The sequence below is a fragment of the Rhinolophus hipposideros genome (genome assembly GCF_964194185.1).
Source record: "Rhinolophus hipposideros genome assembly, chromosome: 17".
Taxonomy (NCBI): domain Eukaryota; kingdom Metazoa; phylum Chordata; class Mammalia; order Chiroptera; family Rhinolophidae; genus Rhinolophus; species Rhinolophus hipposideros.
Window position 1 is genome coordinate 31,135,830 of NC_138063.1, and position 15,480 is coordinate 31,151,309.

General features: G+C 40.8%; 1 protein-coding gene across 2 annotated transcripts; it reads left to right on the forward strand.

Annotated features, from left to right (window-relative positions):
* Positions 1 to 648: 648 nt before the first annotated feature.
* On the forward strand, positions 649 to 11,782 carry ZNF24 (zinc finger protein 24). Of its 2 annotated transcripts, none has more exons than XM_081078397.1 (4): positions 649 to 920; positions 2,788 to 3,284; positions 3,462 to 3,609; positions 6,192 to 11,782. In XM_081078397.1, exons 2-4 carry the CDS (start codon positions 2,865 to 2,867, stop codon positions 6,725 to 6,727), a joined length of 1,104 nt encoding a protein of 367 aa, XP_080934523.1. In that variant the 5' UTR covers positions 649 to 920; positions 2,788 to 2,864; the 3' UTR covers positions 6,728 to 11,782. The 2 variants fall into 2 exon arrangements, with proteins under 2 accessions (XP_080934523.1, XP_080934524.1); XM_081078398.1 differs by lacking the exon at positions 649 to 920 and adding an exon at positions 1,269 to 1,655.
* The last annotated feature ends 3,698 nt before the right edge of the window (positions 11,783 to 15,480 follow it).

Here is a 15,480-nt window from a genome sequence, read left to right on the forward strand (position 1 = left end):
AGCGGAGGTCAGATAGGGAAGGTAGGGAACAGACCACAGGGGCCCTGCGGGTGGGTGGAGAGTTTTTATGTCATACTTAAGGCAGCCGGGATCCACTGAAGGTGTTTAAATAGGGAATGAAGTAGTCTGATTTACGTTATTAAATGATCACTTCAGCAACTGTTTTGTGGTATAAAATGTCCAGCCTGAAGTCAGATGACGGTGCATTCGGCAAATTCGATGTTAGATCATTGCCAAAGCTCTGACATGTCTCATCTTGTTTCCCTAATAGATAAATTGGTTAAAATAAAGCTCTGTAGCATAGCCAGGAGGAGCCAAAGGTTGGAGTCATACTTTGGTTTCAAATTCTGCTTCCCATTTATTAGTTAATGAGCTCTTGGCAGGTTATTTACTTCTGCCTTGGTTATTTCAGCTGTGAAATGGGGATAATAAGTTGCTCCATCACAGGTTTCTGTGGAAATTAGTAACTACACGTAAACCATGGTGATGGTGCCTGGCACAGTGTAGTAACCATTCATAGACCTTTTATTACTTCTTTCAGAGGATTACTGTGAAGACCACATGAGAAAATGCCTGTGAAAGGGTTTGTGAAACCGAACAGACTATCCTAACGGCAGAATTCTCTCTTTCTTTTCCTTGCCTTTTAAGCGGAACACAGAACATTGGGCTATCCGAGGAGACAGGCACGAGGCCAAGCCAAACCTCAAAGCGGTCATTGTCGTTAGGCGGCCCCTCCCCCACCCGGAGCGCATCTCCATGGCAACGTGGGGCTTCGCCTCTCCCCGCCTCCTGGGGCCCGCAGACCGGAAGCAGCCCGCGCAGGGGGCTTCTGGGAAACTGCTTGTGAGCAGCGTTTCTGCGTCTGCCCTGGACAGCGAAGCTGCTAAGGTTCCTGAGCCGGAGGTTTGCGCCAGAGTGAGGTAAAACCGTGAGGGGGACGCTGGGGTAGGGGCTGCGGGCTGCTTCGCAGGAGCCAGCGAAGAAACCTGGCAGGTACCTTCCTCGGGTCCCCGGGAGGTGCGTGGCACAGGCCACGATCTCGGCGCCCAGCAGTTGCGGGGCGCGAAGGGATAGACGAAAGGCCAGCTCGGGCTTTGGGCACCCTCGGAGAGTTCTCCATCCTGTGTCCTCCGCGACCCTCGCCTTCCCCCTCCCCCATCTGCCGGTTTTGTTCTATTTCGAGGCGCTGGCGTCTCGCGGAGAGTTCTGGGACCCGTTTCGGGAGGAGGTGGGAGAGGGCGGGCCCTGCGCGGGAGCTGCCGGAACTTGTAGTTCCCCGGGCTGCGGACGGAAGTGCAGTGTCCCCGACGTATTTGTGGCAGGGTGGTCTTTGGTCATCTGAAATCCTCCGCCGCTGCTGCGGAGAAGAGAGGTCGGGGACGTCGGGGCGGGGACAGAGTTCGCAGCGGAACTCTGCGGGCGTGCGGTGGGGAGGTTTGGCGCGAGGCTGCCCCCCAGACACTGTCAGGACCGCGGCCTGCCCTCCCCGGACCTCCTTCCCTTCCCGTCCTGTGATCAGAAGGCGGGATAAGAACGTAGAAGACATTTCTTTCATGTAGAATGCTTGAGCCGTTGCGAAGGTAGCGTTCTGGAATAGGAAGGAACGAAGCTGCTGGCCGAAACCTATTTGTAAGGCCGCACTCCAGAGTAACCTTGTATGTGTCTTTTCTGATTCCTAGTCTTCATCTGGATAGGATGACAATAAATTTTTTTGAAATTAGTGGTTTTCACATTCTGGGCCCTGAACAGATAGATTGAGTAGCTGTATGTCTCATTCTTAATATGTGTTGTAAACAATGCCACTGGCATGACTGTGCAAATACTAAGGGAAGCCTCAGAAGTAGCACAAGGTATCCCTGAAGGTAGAAGCTGGGAAAACTGTGAGTCATCTAGTATAAGGACAGGATGCTGTCCACTGTAAGAAGTTGCGGTGGTTATGAGAGTCTCTTTTCTACGTAGAATTTGTGGTCATTAATGCCTGTCATGATAAGTTTAAATGTCGTTATGGTGTGGGTGACAATAATATTTGCATTGTATGGCTCCGGGAGGCTAACTTTTTCCAGCCTTATGTTATCTTTTCCCGAGCAAGTGACTACTTTTTCACATATATTTTAAGTCTAGGGAGTTCTTAAGCATTTAAAAATATCTTTCCACTTTAAAAAACACATTTGGTCTTAAAAATGTTTTCCTTAAGCAGATGATAAAAAAGTGTCCTTGTTTTTGAGTTGACCTAAGTTTGGTTGGGAATGCCAATCTTGAATTGCAAATGAGGTGTTCCAGGATCAAATGCATTTAGAAAACTCTGAGGTGGGCTGGTTCTTACTTGGATTCTTTTGGTTATTGAAATAAGGTTTATTGGTTTTGTAGGTCAAACTTTAAAGGGCCAGATAGTAAATATTAGGTTTTTTAGGCCAGATAACCTCTGTTGCAACTACTCAATTCTGCCACTGTGGTGTGAACTATGAACAAACAAATAAAATTATTTGTGGACAGACATTTTAATTTCATATTTTCACATGTCATGAAGTATTCTTTTGATTTTTTTTCAACCATGTAAAAATGAGAAAACTATTCTTAATACAAGCGTTGTACAAAAACAGGCAGCAGGGCAGATTTGGCCATGGGCTGTAATTTGCCAACTTCTGGTGTAGGTTATTGATTGGAATTTTTAAACCAGTAAGAGAAGAAATATTTTTACTTCCTTTAGTAGCATGTATCCAAATTCTTAGGATATTTGGTCATTTATATATATATATATATACATATATATATGTTTTTGTGCCTCAGGAGAGACTGAAGAAAAGAAGGTATTTCCCAGAGGCCTGTATCCTGCCTTATCTTTTTTTGAAGTGTTATAAATCAGGATGTCTGCACAGTCAGTGGAAGAAGATTCAATACTTATCATCCCAACGCCAGATGAAGACGAAAAAATTCTGAGAGTGAAGTTGGAGGAGGATCCTGATGGCGAAGAGGGATCAAGTATCCCCTGGAATCATCTCCCTGACCCAGAGGTTTTTCGACAGCGATTCAGGCAGTTTGGATACCAGGATTCACCAGGGCCCCGTGAAGCTGTTAGCCAGCTTCGAGAACTTTGCCGTCTGTGGCTCAGGCCAGAGACCCACACAAAAGAACAAATCTTGGAGCTGGTGGTGCTGGAGCAATTTGTTGCCATCTTGCCCAAGGAGCTGCAGACTTGGGTTCGAGAGCATCATCCAGAGAATGGAGAGGAGGCAGTGACGGTGCTGGAGGACTTAGAGAGTGAACTAGATGACCCTGGACAGCCGGTGAGCCTGCTTGTGTCACTTTTCCTGGGTCAGAAGCACTCACATAGCAGTGGGCAAGGCTGCTTGAAATAACTCCGCTCAACTACAGTATACGTTTTGTATGGTTTCTCTTATGTGCGTTTAGCTCTGATTTTCATAAAATTCCTCATTCACTGAATCAAGTCTTATTATTTCCAGGTTTCCCTCCGTCGACGAAAACGGGAAGTACTAGTTGAGGAGATTGTATCTCACGAAGAAGCTCAGGGATTACCAAGTTCTGAGCTCGATGCTGTGGAAAACCAGCTTAAATGGGCATCCTGGGAGCTCCATTCCCTAAGGCACTGTGGTGAGGACCAGAATTCCATGTGGACCAGAGGATGAAAGAGTGTGGGCCTTTTGTCCAGAACCCTTTACTTATCTGTGCGCGCGCGCGCGCGCGTCAGGGGTGGATTATCACCTTCACCTGATTTCTTAGACTAGACACCCTGTAGGAGCTTAATTCTTTTCTCATAACAATTGGTCTGTTGGCCTCAGGTTGGTGTCCCCCCCATACATTAACATCAGCCTTTTCTTCCATTTTACCTCTTTCTTGAAGACCTGCCCATTTGAGGCTGGCATTTGCCTTAACCTGAGCCAGCACCTATCTATAGAGACCGGGTCTCTGTTTTACATGCGGTATTGCTTTTTTGTCATCTGTGTCCTTTGAATCTCTTGCCTAATCTTATTGGTACAGTATTCTTACCTGAAGCTTCTTCAAGTCTATTCTTTTTTCATTTGTTGTTTATCACTGAAGCCTTTGTAAATTTTCAGCTGTTTTTGTTTTTTCTTCAATATCTTATCTAGAGTCATTTTTTCCAAAGAAGGTTCTTTTATAGAAATGATATTTGGGTAAAACTCTTCACCTTTTCTAAGTATACAAAAATAGGCTCCCAAGCTGTATTAAACTAAATACAAAAATTAAATAAATAAAAAACTCATAATTCTAATAATTCATTAGACTGGTTTTTACCAATTTATTGCTGATTAATGCCACATACTTATTTGTATATATTTTTTTTTTTTTTTTAGTTTTAGACTTTTTTTATTTTATTGGGGAAGGGGAACAGGACTTTATTGGGGAACAGTGTATACTTCCAGGACTTTTTTTTTCCCAAGTCAAGTTGTTGTCCTTTCAGTCTTAGTTGTGGAGAGCGCAGCTCAGCTCTAGGTCCAGTTGCCGTTACTAGTTGCAGGGGGCGCAGCCCACCATCTCTTATGGGACTCGAGGAATCGAACTGGCAACCTTGTGGAGGTTGAGAGCCCGCTGGCCCATGTGGGAATGGGACCAGCAGCCTTCAGAGTTAGGAGCATGGAGCTCCAACCGCCTGAGCCACCGGGCCGGCCCCTTGTTTGTATATTTTGATACAGCCAAGCATATTCCTAAAAGTGCTAGATTTCTTTGTCATATGAACCAAAATGAAATATTGTTTGAGACTCCTTTGGGAATTACTCCTTGAGGTAGTTGGAGATCAGGCTGCAGTATCACAGAATGAGGTCTGAGCAGGTTTTCTTCCCTTCTGCGAGGGGCAGTGCTAGTGAATCAGAATGGCTGGGATGGGGCTGAGAATCGGCAGTTCTATGTTTCATGGGACATTCTTCTGTGCAATAAAGCTTGAGAACCACTATCCTTATTCTTTGGAGGTGACGTTTTCTTGGGTGGAAATCTTCTCCCTTGCCTGAATTTTAGAATCCTTTTCACCTATTTTTAAATACCTCATTTCAACAGTCTAGACTCTGCTGAACCTGAGAACTGTACTTCTTTCTGTGCTGTTTGTCTTCACTTAACCTTTACACTCACTTGCCTGTTCCTCAAGTCTTCAGGCCTCGCTAGTCCCCTCTACCATTCAGTCTCTCTGTCAGCTAGCTTTCCTGACTTTATCCCTTTCTTAATCATTTATTATAGACCTGTTCACTCTTTACCACTTTTCTGAGTGCTGCTGCTTACCCTGTAGGAACTGTCTTCATTCTTCAAGGTTTGAAGTTTCAGTGTGAGACTTGCGTATACAGCTGCCTGCAGATGGATAATGGTATCTTATATTGGTAAAGGCTTTTCTTTCACTACACACATGTAACTGAGGCTTAGAAATAACAGCTCATCTAGGTACTGCGTTAAGTAGGTGGCATGTCCTGACTTAATGCAGGATGTCCCCAACTTATCTTCAGCCCCTTCTTGACGGGACTCCACCTATGTTCTGCTTTTAGTGTAATCTTGGCTGTGACTTGCCTTGTCTTGCTCATTTTAGAAATAGTCACTTTTGGGGCGGCTGGTTAGCTCAGTTGGTTAGAGCGCAGTGCTCTTAACAAAGGTTGCTGGTTCGATCCCTGCATGAGCCACTGTGAGCTGCGCCCTCCACAACTAGATTGAAATAACTACTTGACTTGGAGCTGATGGGTCCTGGAAAAACACACTTTAAAAAAAAAAAAGAAGTAGTCACTTTCTCTTTGTTCATTTTCTACACCATTGTATTTTGATGTAGTTTTCTCTGTTTTTCGAAGCAAAAAATTATGATTTCTTAATGGCAACTTTATTTTTCTTCCGTTTCATCCAGATCTAGCTGCATCATTCTCACTGTCTCCCTAACAGTCTTAAGATCTATCATCTCTCTGTTCTTTGTTTTCTGATTACCGTTTATAATTCACTCTCGTGTGTTACAACTTTTTTTCAGATATAACTGTTTTATCCCTCAGGTTATCGTGGCATTACTTCATTAGCCTCCTAATCATTTTATTTTTCTTCTCTGTGAGAGTAGGCAACTTTAGTACCAGATTTCAGAGTGCTGTTTATAGATGTATGCAAGCTATTTACTTCATGGAAAAAAATGTTTTTCTTTAGGTTCCTTTCTCCTAGAATAGGAAATGAGTGATGTTTACATTTTCTGTTTATTTCAGATGATGATGCTAGGACTGAAAATGGAGCGTTGGCTCCAAAGCAGGAGATTCCTTCAGTAGCGTCTCATGAAGTTCCTGGCACTCTCAATATAGGTGTTCCTCAGATTTTTAAATATGGAGAAGCCTGTTTCCCTAAGGGCAGATTTGAAAGAAAGAGAAATCCTTCTCGAAAGAAACAACATATATGTGATGAATGTGGAAAACACTTCAGTCAGGGCTCAGCCCTTATTCTTCATCAAAGAATCCACAGTGGAGAGAAGCCCTACGGATGTGTTGAATGTGGGAAGGCATTCAGCAGAAGTTCTATCCTTGTGCAACACCAGAGAGTCCATACTGGAGAAAAACCTTACAAATGTCTTGAATGTGGAAAAGCCTTTAGCCAGAATTCTGGGCTTATTAATCATCAGAGAATCCATACTGGGGAGAAACCTTATGAATGCGTTCAGTGTGGGAAATCCTATAGTCAAAGCTCAAATCTTTTTAGACATCAGCGAAGACACAATGCAGAAAAACTTCTGAATGTTGTGAAAGTTTAAGAAATTAAAAAAAAAAGTCAGCACTCAGGTCTTTTTCTTCAGAAATGAAGACAAAATTAAAAACATGGAATGATATATAATAGTTTTGTTTCCCTATAGACTTAGAAAATGCACTGGGAAATGTAGGAAATTGTCACCCACCATTATTAATTTTTATCTTGAAAGAAATGGTGTCATACCTGCCTAGAAACGGAAATTTTAAACTTAATTCAGGTGTTAATGCCTAAATCTTCCATGTGGTGTTTATATTCTTACTATTTTTTCCCAAATAATGAACTACCTGATTCTTTGCCCTTTTCTTAAAAGTTTCCTTTTTTAGACAGATTTGTTTCTATGTTCATCATTGAAATGTTCTTTACAAGGATACATTCCCTTCTACATTAAAAAGCAACATTGGAATTATAAAACCATCTTTTCAGAATTTACTCTTTTTTACCAAATTTGGATAATGCATTTCAGAAAATAGAAGATAAGGGATGACTAAAAGCTTCAAAGTAAGATTAGAAGTGATAAAACATCAAAAAGTGAATGGGACACCTAGATTGGAGAAGATAAATGATAACTTTGATCCAAGAATGGAAGTTTTATCAAGCATCTATCTAAATGTAATTATCTGCCTGCTGGAAAACTAAAAAATGGACCATCCTGTCTGTAATTTGGAGGCTTCCCACTAATGAAAATAATGTTCTTCTATGTATCATTAGAAAGGGGTCAGTCTCAACAATAGACAGCCGTAAACTATGAAAGAAATAACATTAGGGGAGAATTTGCAGTGCATGGCACTGTTGAAGGGCAATTGTAAAAGGGTAATGGTCTGTCTTGGCTTTTAGGAAACAAAAAAAGACTTGAAGATCCAATTCATTATTTTGCCTTCATTTTTATTAAGGATACAAAAATCCCTAACAGGCAACAAGTATTAGGTTTGGTATTTTATTCCTTTGGTAAAAAAGGGTTGAACACCAGGCTAACAAAGCAACCATGCATTCATTTATTATTAAACATTTTCTACCGACGAGGCACTGTGCTAGGTACTGTAACCCTACCATAAATAGGTAGGTATTTCTTCCACTGTAAATTATTGGGGATTTGGTACAAAGCTCTTTCATGTGAGTTAGCCTCTTGCTCCCTGTGTTAGCAGTCCTGGGGGAGCTCACCTCTGAAATTCCCAGAGCCATAGTTCTCTTACCAGGGTGTTATATTGTGGGGAAAGGAAGACTCAGCTCAAAGAGCTAGCCATCTCTCCAGGATTCTTCAGAGGTGAGTCCAAAATACTCTGTATCACAGTTTGGAGGTTTGTGGGTCTTTAAAAAAACAAAAAACTAATCAATCTCTAGTAGCATTGAGGTTGTACTTACATGTTAGTTGAATGGATTGTTCTATTTAAAAAAATAAACAGCTAGGTTATTAACAACTAGTTTATTAACTATCAGAATTGATTCAACTATTTTTTTTAATTTTAAGTCTTAACACATTTTTAAAAATGTATAAAAGTAATACATTGTAGTAGTAGGATTATATACTCCTTGGCTGAGAATTCCAAGTACTGTGGTTCTACTGTTCAGTGGAAAACTCTGGAAGTTAAAATACAGAATATGAGAACAAGCTTTTCTGTAGTGGGTATCGTTGTATGGAAAATGACCCATGTGAATAAAAATATTTCATAGTTCCAGAGATTTTGGTTACATCTTGCTTGGATCAGATTTGAAAGGAAGGTGAGATTTGCATGAGCCTGTTAAAAAGCATAGTAATAAAGGCCAGCTGGTGGAGAAGGAAGGCAGAATGGAGCTTGTTTATAGATTTTTCTGATAACAGTTAATTATAAGAGATGTGCTTTATAGATTAAGATTTATTGAGGTATAAATATGTAGTAATGATATAATGTATTTTAAGTTATACAAGAAAATGTAGGGACTTTTATTTGGGTCTTTTTCTCTGGCTGAGAGGAAACAAGTCAATGTCCAATAAAGGTATAAACTCCACTCTAAGATAAAACGATCTTGAGTTGATTGATTTATTTATTTATAACTTCTTTCGAAGTAGGCTTTGAGGTGGCATATTTGGAATTCTTAGAGTAGGTAAGAAGGAATCAAGCTCTCAGTGGCTGAAATTTCATGCTTTTTCAGATTGTATGTCTTTCCTGTATGCAAAGAAGCTTCCATGTGGTAGATTTGTCATAAATGCCAAAGATGTTTGGTATAATGTGAGAGCTTAGTAAAAGTAGTATTAGGGTTGGCAAATATGTTTGTCTTGCCAGCTCTGATACCTGTGGGTTGTCTAGAAAAGATTCTGAGACTAAGGCAAGGCTCTGTGGGGAAAATGGCTGGATCCAAAAAGACTGGATGATGGTACACAGGAAAAGGAAATTGTCTCTACTTGCCAGCTCTGATTAGGCTAAGTCCCCACTAGGCAAATTGATTTAAAGTAACTAGTGATTTATGATTTCATCTATGCGTTCATTTATACCCTCACAGATAATCATAGCAATTCTGGGGGCTGCCCATCCTCTGATGAAGTGGTGATCTGGCATTGTGAGTGAGTGCTCAATGTTAATGGCATGCAGACTGCTGATACCTACCCAATAACCACTGAGCATTGGCTCATGACTGCTAAATTCTCTTCTGGTTTTCTTGGGGTTAAGCTCCCTACATTGACACCAGTTGGCACTTGATCATTAAGCAGTGATATTGATCATCTCACATTTATGGAAGCTGAAGAGATGGTTATATGTATTGAAATAATCTGCATACCAGGCATTGGATTAGACACTAGACCTATCTCACTTAGATTTGTAGACTACAAAAGCAAGATTCAGAGATCATGTGACTTGCATGTGGCCAAGTAGAGTTAAAACTCAAATCTAGTTCTGTGAACTCGAGGGACACAACATTTTTCCACAGTGTCATGAGTGGTGGCTGTTAAACCTTGATTTTCGGTTTTATCTTTTATAGCTAAGATGCTTTTATCTTTTATGGTTAACAAATGTGAAAGCTATTAAATATGCTCAAATGAATTTTCTATAGTACAGAAATGCAAAAAAAAAAGGACATTTCTTCTCATAGCCCTACTCAGAAGTAATAATTACTTGGTTTGTTATTCTTTCAGACTTAGGCATATACAAATTTAAGCAAAAATGTGTTAACAGCTGACACTTGTGGTTGCTGTTTGCAAGCGTTGTTTGAAATGCTTTACTGTGATTTAACTCTTAATCCTCACAGCAACTATATGAGGTAGGTACATATCCCCATTTTACATGTACTACACTGAAACTTCCCACTTTCATGTAGACATTGTTTTTCACAGGTACATACTATTTCGTTGCATGAATATATTGTACTTCATTTAACCAATCCCTCTTGGTGGACAATTTGGTTCTTCCCAATTTTTTATTGCAGATAAACATATATTAGGTTAGTGCAAAAGTAATTGCAGTTTAGAAGGTTAAAAATAATTGCAAAAACCACAATAACTTTTGCACCAACCTAATAGTTAACATCCTTGTACATATATTTTGCTGCCTGTGTGGGTATTTCTGTAGGATAAATAGAAGTGGATTTTTTGGGTCAGAGAATGTATACATTTAACATTTTAAGAAATGCCACCCAAAAGATTGTACCAATTTACAGCTCCATCAATAGTAAGAGTGTCTGTTTGCCTACACTCCCCAACCGTGAATCCTTAAATATTTTTTTGCCAATCTGATAGGCCAAATTTATTTCCTTTCTTTGATTCTTAAGGAGGAACATCTCTGATATGTTTATTGGTCATTTGCATTTCCTGTTGTGAATTGCATTTACCCATTTTTCTTTTTTTATGAAAGTATAAGTGATAACCAGTTCATTGTATAACACTTAAATACACACGTATGAGAGCAAAGAGAGACCCTTTTCTCCAGCACATCCAATCACATTCCGTTGCCCACAGTTTAGTATACATCCATCTAGTCCCTTTTCCATACATTTCCATGTGAATATACATAAATAGGGTCATATATTCTACAGCTTGCTTTTTTGTGTGTGTCTGAAAAACCTATCTGTAGGTCTTTAATGGTTGAATAGAATTCAATACTATGAAAATGCCATTATAGAACTATTGCCCCCTCTTTTCCCTCTTGCTATTAACATTGCCAAAGTAAATCTTTTTTCATGTGTCTTTGTGCATGTGTGTGAGTATTTTTTTAGGATGGAGTTGTAAAAGGTGGATTTTTGGATCAAAAGGTGTGCCCTCTGATAGACCCACTTCAGCCCTTCCCCACAGCCTTCATAATGTTATATTTTTACTAACTATATGGAAAATGCTCATTTCCCCATATAGCCTTACCTACAGTTGATAGTTTTTAACTGATGGCTAAGAAAGAAAAAAGAATCCTTAATTACATTTCCCTTGTTAATGCTGTGGTTGAGGTTACTTTCATATGTTTATGTTTGTTCATATCCTTCACCTGCTTTCCTGTTGGGTTATGTGTGGATATATGTTTTTGTTTGTTGAGCATCTCTTTCCCCATCTTCTAGTAACAGAATCCTTATTTATTGTGGGGAACCCATTCCCTGTGGCTTAGGTGAGTATATGACCAGGTCTGGCCTTCCTGAGTCCTGCTGCTCCCTAGCCACAGTGATTAAAGAATGGGCATGTAACTCAAGCCAGGCTAACGATAGCCCTCAACAGAACTGCTGGAACGATTGGAAAGAAGGCTCTACGGAGATCCCGCACACTAAGGACCGCGTAAGCCTGAATTTGTACCACGTGGAGAGAATCTGGCTGAGGAGAAACTCAGAGGCTAGCAGAAAGGAAAGAGAACTAAGTTCTGATGTCATTTTTCTGGAGGCCCTAGATCCAGCTGTGCCTAAAGCCTGCCCTACCTCCGGACTTTAAAGTTTTGTGAGCCAATAAAGTCCCTTTCTTGTTTAAGATAATTGAATTGGGTTTCTGTCCTGATTAATATAGGTTATTTGTATTTTCTTATTGATTTGTAGAAAACCTTTGTAATTTTAAATTCTAGACTTATACTTTATGCACTATATAAATTAATAAAATTAGCATGGCCTTCCATGATTTGGCCTCTGTCAACCTCTGCCATTTGTTACTCCACTCTATACCACATACCACACACATGATTGCATCCTTTACAGTCCAACAATAACATGGGCGCTGGGAATGTCTGTGGATGAAAAGCTTTTCCCACAGACACATCTTTGGCATTTTTCTTCCTATCCTTCATTCACCTGAGACTCTGAGACTGGGGTTTACACTGATGAGTCTATGCTGCACCCACCTCCAACCGTTGCTCTTGAGGCATTCCCCTCAAGTATCTCCTGTATGTGACCCTTGGAGCCCCTCCCCATGACCTCCATTCCCCCTTCCATGGTTCTCCGGGGCCTCCTCATTTTTTTCTCAGGACTGGATTTGAAGTTGTTCAAACCCAAAACTTTCCTGGGGTTTTCTGATGGCTTCTGTGTGTGGAAACTACACATGGCAGTGGGAAAAAAAAAAAAAAAACATTGTCATGAGTAGTAAGGAGAAAATAGGTTGAGAAAGAAGGAATACGAAACATTAAGGAGGCAAGGTATTGCAATTAGATAGGTTGTCCAGGAAAGGTTTCACTGAGAAAGTGAAATTTCATGAAAGATGAATGAGTATAAGGAAACAAGCTGAGTGGGACTAGAGGAAAGGTGTTCCCTGCATCTGAACAGCTCGTACAAAGGCCTTGATGTGGGAGCAATACCTGATGTCAAGAAATGCAAGGAGGCCAGTGTAGTTGGAGCAGAATGAACATGGGGGGAGGTAGTGGATGAAGCCAAAGAGCAGTGGGGTGAGGGCGGTGGGCAGGGCCAGATCATGGAGGACCTGGTTAGCCATGTGTAGGACTGAGGAAAGAAGTGACATGACTAGGTGCTGAAAATTAAGTGTCCCGCTATATAGTTCCTTAAATTGTTAAAAAATTTACACATTTTCTTTTTGAAGGTAATGGGAAAAATTTAGAAATAAAGCTAACTTTTAAAGATTAATAAAATTGATAAACTTTAAGCCAGACTGATGAAGAAAAAATACTTAATATCAGGAATGAGCGGTGTGACATGACATCATATAAATTCCCACATAAAGCGTTGGAATTAAGTGGCTAACCTCCATACTGCTGATTTCAGTACTCATGTATTAGACTGACCTTGCTTGATCCATCAGCAGTCTTTTGCATAACTGACATACTCATTTGGCTTCAAGAACAACAGTCAGGTTTTTCTCTACTTCATGGGATGCTTCTTGACGCTGGGATTTCCTCATTTTTCTGGACTTCTATGTATTGGAATGCCTGAGAGCTCAGTGTTCAGATCTCTTCTGTTTTTTTAGCTATATTCACTTCCTAGGTGATCTCATCTGGTCTTATGTCTTTAAATACTATCTCCAACTCCAAAATGTCTCAGCCTAGGCTTCTTGACTACAGGCTCATGTATCCCCTTTGCCCCCAGACTTCTCCACTTTGATGCCAGCTTTAGTCTGGGTTCCAAAGAAAACTGCCTAAGGTAAAACCTTACTGCTAAAACTTGATTGAGATGACACAGTCCCAGAAAAGGATGACCGTAAATGGGAGGTGAAACGGAAAGAGAACAAATACAGGTAGAGGTTACTGAGCATCTACAGCTCCTAAAGAAGCACAGCTGTTTGCTTAGTCTCGACCATCTTTAGAGTGCAAGTGGTATGAATTACCTCCTTTTCACCTCACCATGGGCTAGGTGGAGGGAGACTTCAGACTGCCCTCTCCCTCTGCTCAGTTCCCACCAGAGCCTCAGCTCCAGGTGGTACCATGCAGCCTCTCCAGTAACAGCCACTAGAAAGTCAGGCTCCAGGACAACACAGCAGCACCGTGGCACCGTGGCAGGCCAGACATCAAGTGGGAGTCTGTTGCTCCCCCTGCCCACAGCCTCATGGGCCTGCACTCAGGCAGTTTTCGAGGGTAGGGTCATCAGTCTCATAGAGCAGAAGCCCTGGCCCTGCAAATAGGAGGCTTATAAACGGCTTAGCACAATGACTAATTGGGCATCTTAAACCTAATATGTCCCCAAACAAACCTAGTTTCTCCCCAGACATGTTCTTAGTGTTCCTTATCTTAGAAAGTAGCAATTTTGTCCTAGTTGCCAGGACAATAGTCTCCCTGCTTTCCTGGTCCTACTTCACTTAGTTCTCAGCAGCCAGATCATATAAGTGAGACTAGGTCACCTTTGTTCAAAATCCTCGTCCTTCTTGGTCTATTTAAACACCAAAGGGGCATTATGTCTGCAACTTACTATTAATTCAGAAAAAAAAATGACATGTACATATCAAATACATGAAGCAAAGTTTCCACCATGCACTTACATGGTGGAAAGTTCACGAACTTGTCAGAACTTCGTATAGGTAGATAATCAGATATTTGGCCCCAAATATCAATAGTACCGAGGCTGAGAAACCTTAAAGTAGTTTTTGCCAGGTTTCTCCACTGTAGTTAATATTTTTTCCCCTTTCATATGCTCTTCCTTGGAAGTGAGTCAACAGGTCCAGTCTCCTCTAGGGGTGGCAGGTTGGGATTAAACTTCACATCCTGGAGGGGGCATTATTTGGAATTATTCCACAAAGAAGATTTGTCTCTTCTCCCATATTTATATCAGTATAGACTCATGTATATTTATTTGGTCTTGGAAGCTCTTTCAGGTTGACCCCATGTCCCTTTGACATGAGCCCATTGTTTTGTTTTTTGAGCTCTTACTTTCTGGTACTATAAGATGCTCCAGCCTCATCTTATGTTTTCCCTGCCCTAGCCCTAGAATCAGCCATTTCTCAAATGAGCCCTGGTTCCTTTTATTTGTAAAATGGTATTCACAAATCATGATCTGGGTATGCTCCTTGGTACTGGAGTGTCATCACTTCTAGGTCCTCTCAGAGAACACAACTAGATGATAGTATGTACATATACTGACCCATGTATAAACATTCTATACTTGTTTTTGTGTCTATCCATCTACACACATGCTCATGTGTGAGTTCATATTGATGTCTGTGACTAATGATTTTGGTAACATTTGGTTGAACACTGGATATTATGCGTGAAAAGTTATAGTATTGTCATCCTCCAGATAGGATTCACCTTATGTTCTACCTGGAAGCTAGATTAGGAGCAGATAACTTAATTCACGAAAAGGCTGACCGGAGTTGAGATTGTGTTTCAGACTGTTTTTAGACTTGGTCTGCACAGGTTTCATTCTCAGTTCTAGGGTATAGCCTCCTAATATTTACAGAAATTGTGGAGTATTTACCAGCCATGTTTTGTACTCCATTTTTTACTCCCTATCATAGTGAGTTTGCTGAGAGCTCCACTTAACCTTCCAGTGTCCTTTGGCTAGATTTCCTAGCCTCTTGCCCTACCAGTTTAAGAATCAGAAAATATGTCAGAGAATCAACTGGCATAAAACGTCAGGCCCCATACTCTGTATTTCTCTTCCTTTTTTACTCAATACTTCATCATTGGGATTTTTACACTAAATAACTCACTTCTAAGACCTAGTGAGCAATTGGATTTAGAAAACTGGGGGAGAGTCAGTCAGGAGTGTAGGATAGCTACATTATTTTATCTGGATAGCAAGGTGTTTAGTAGTGTAATTTACCAAGGTAGGGAATTCAGAAAGAAGACATCATGCGTGTGTTCATGAATTGAGTTTACCTATAGGACACAAGACAGATAGATGTGTAGTAAGCAGTTCGCTCTTAAAACTTCTCAGGAGAGGTGG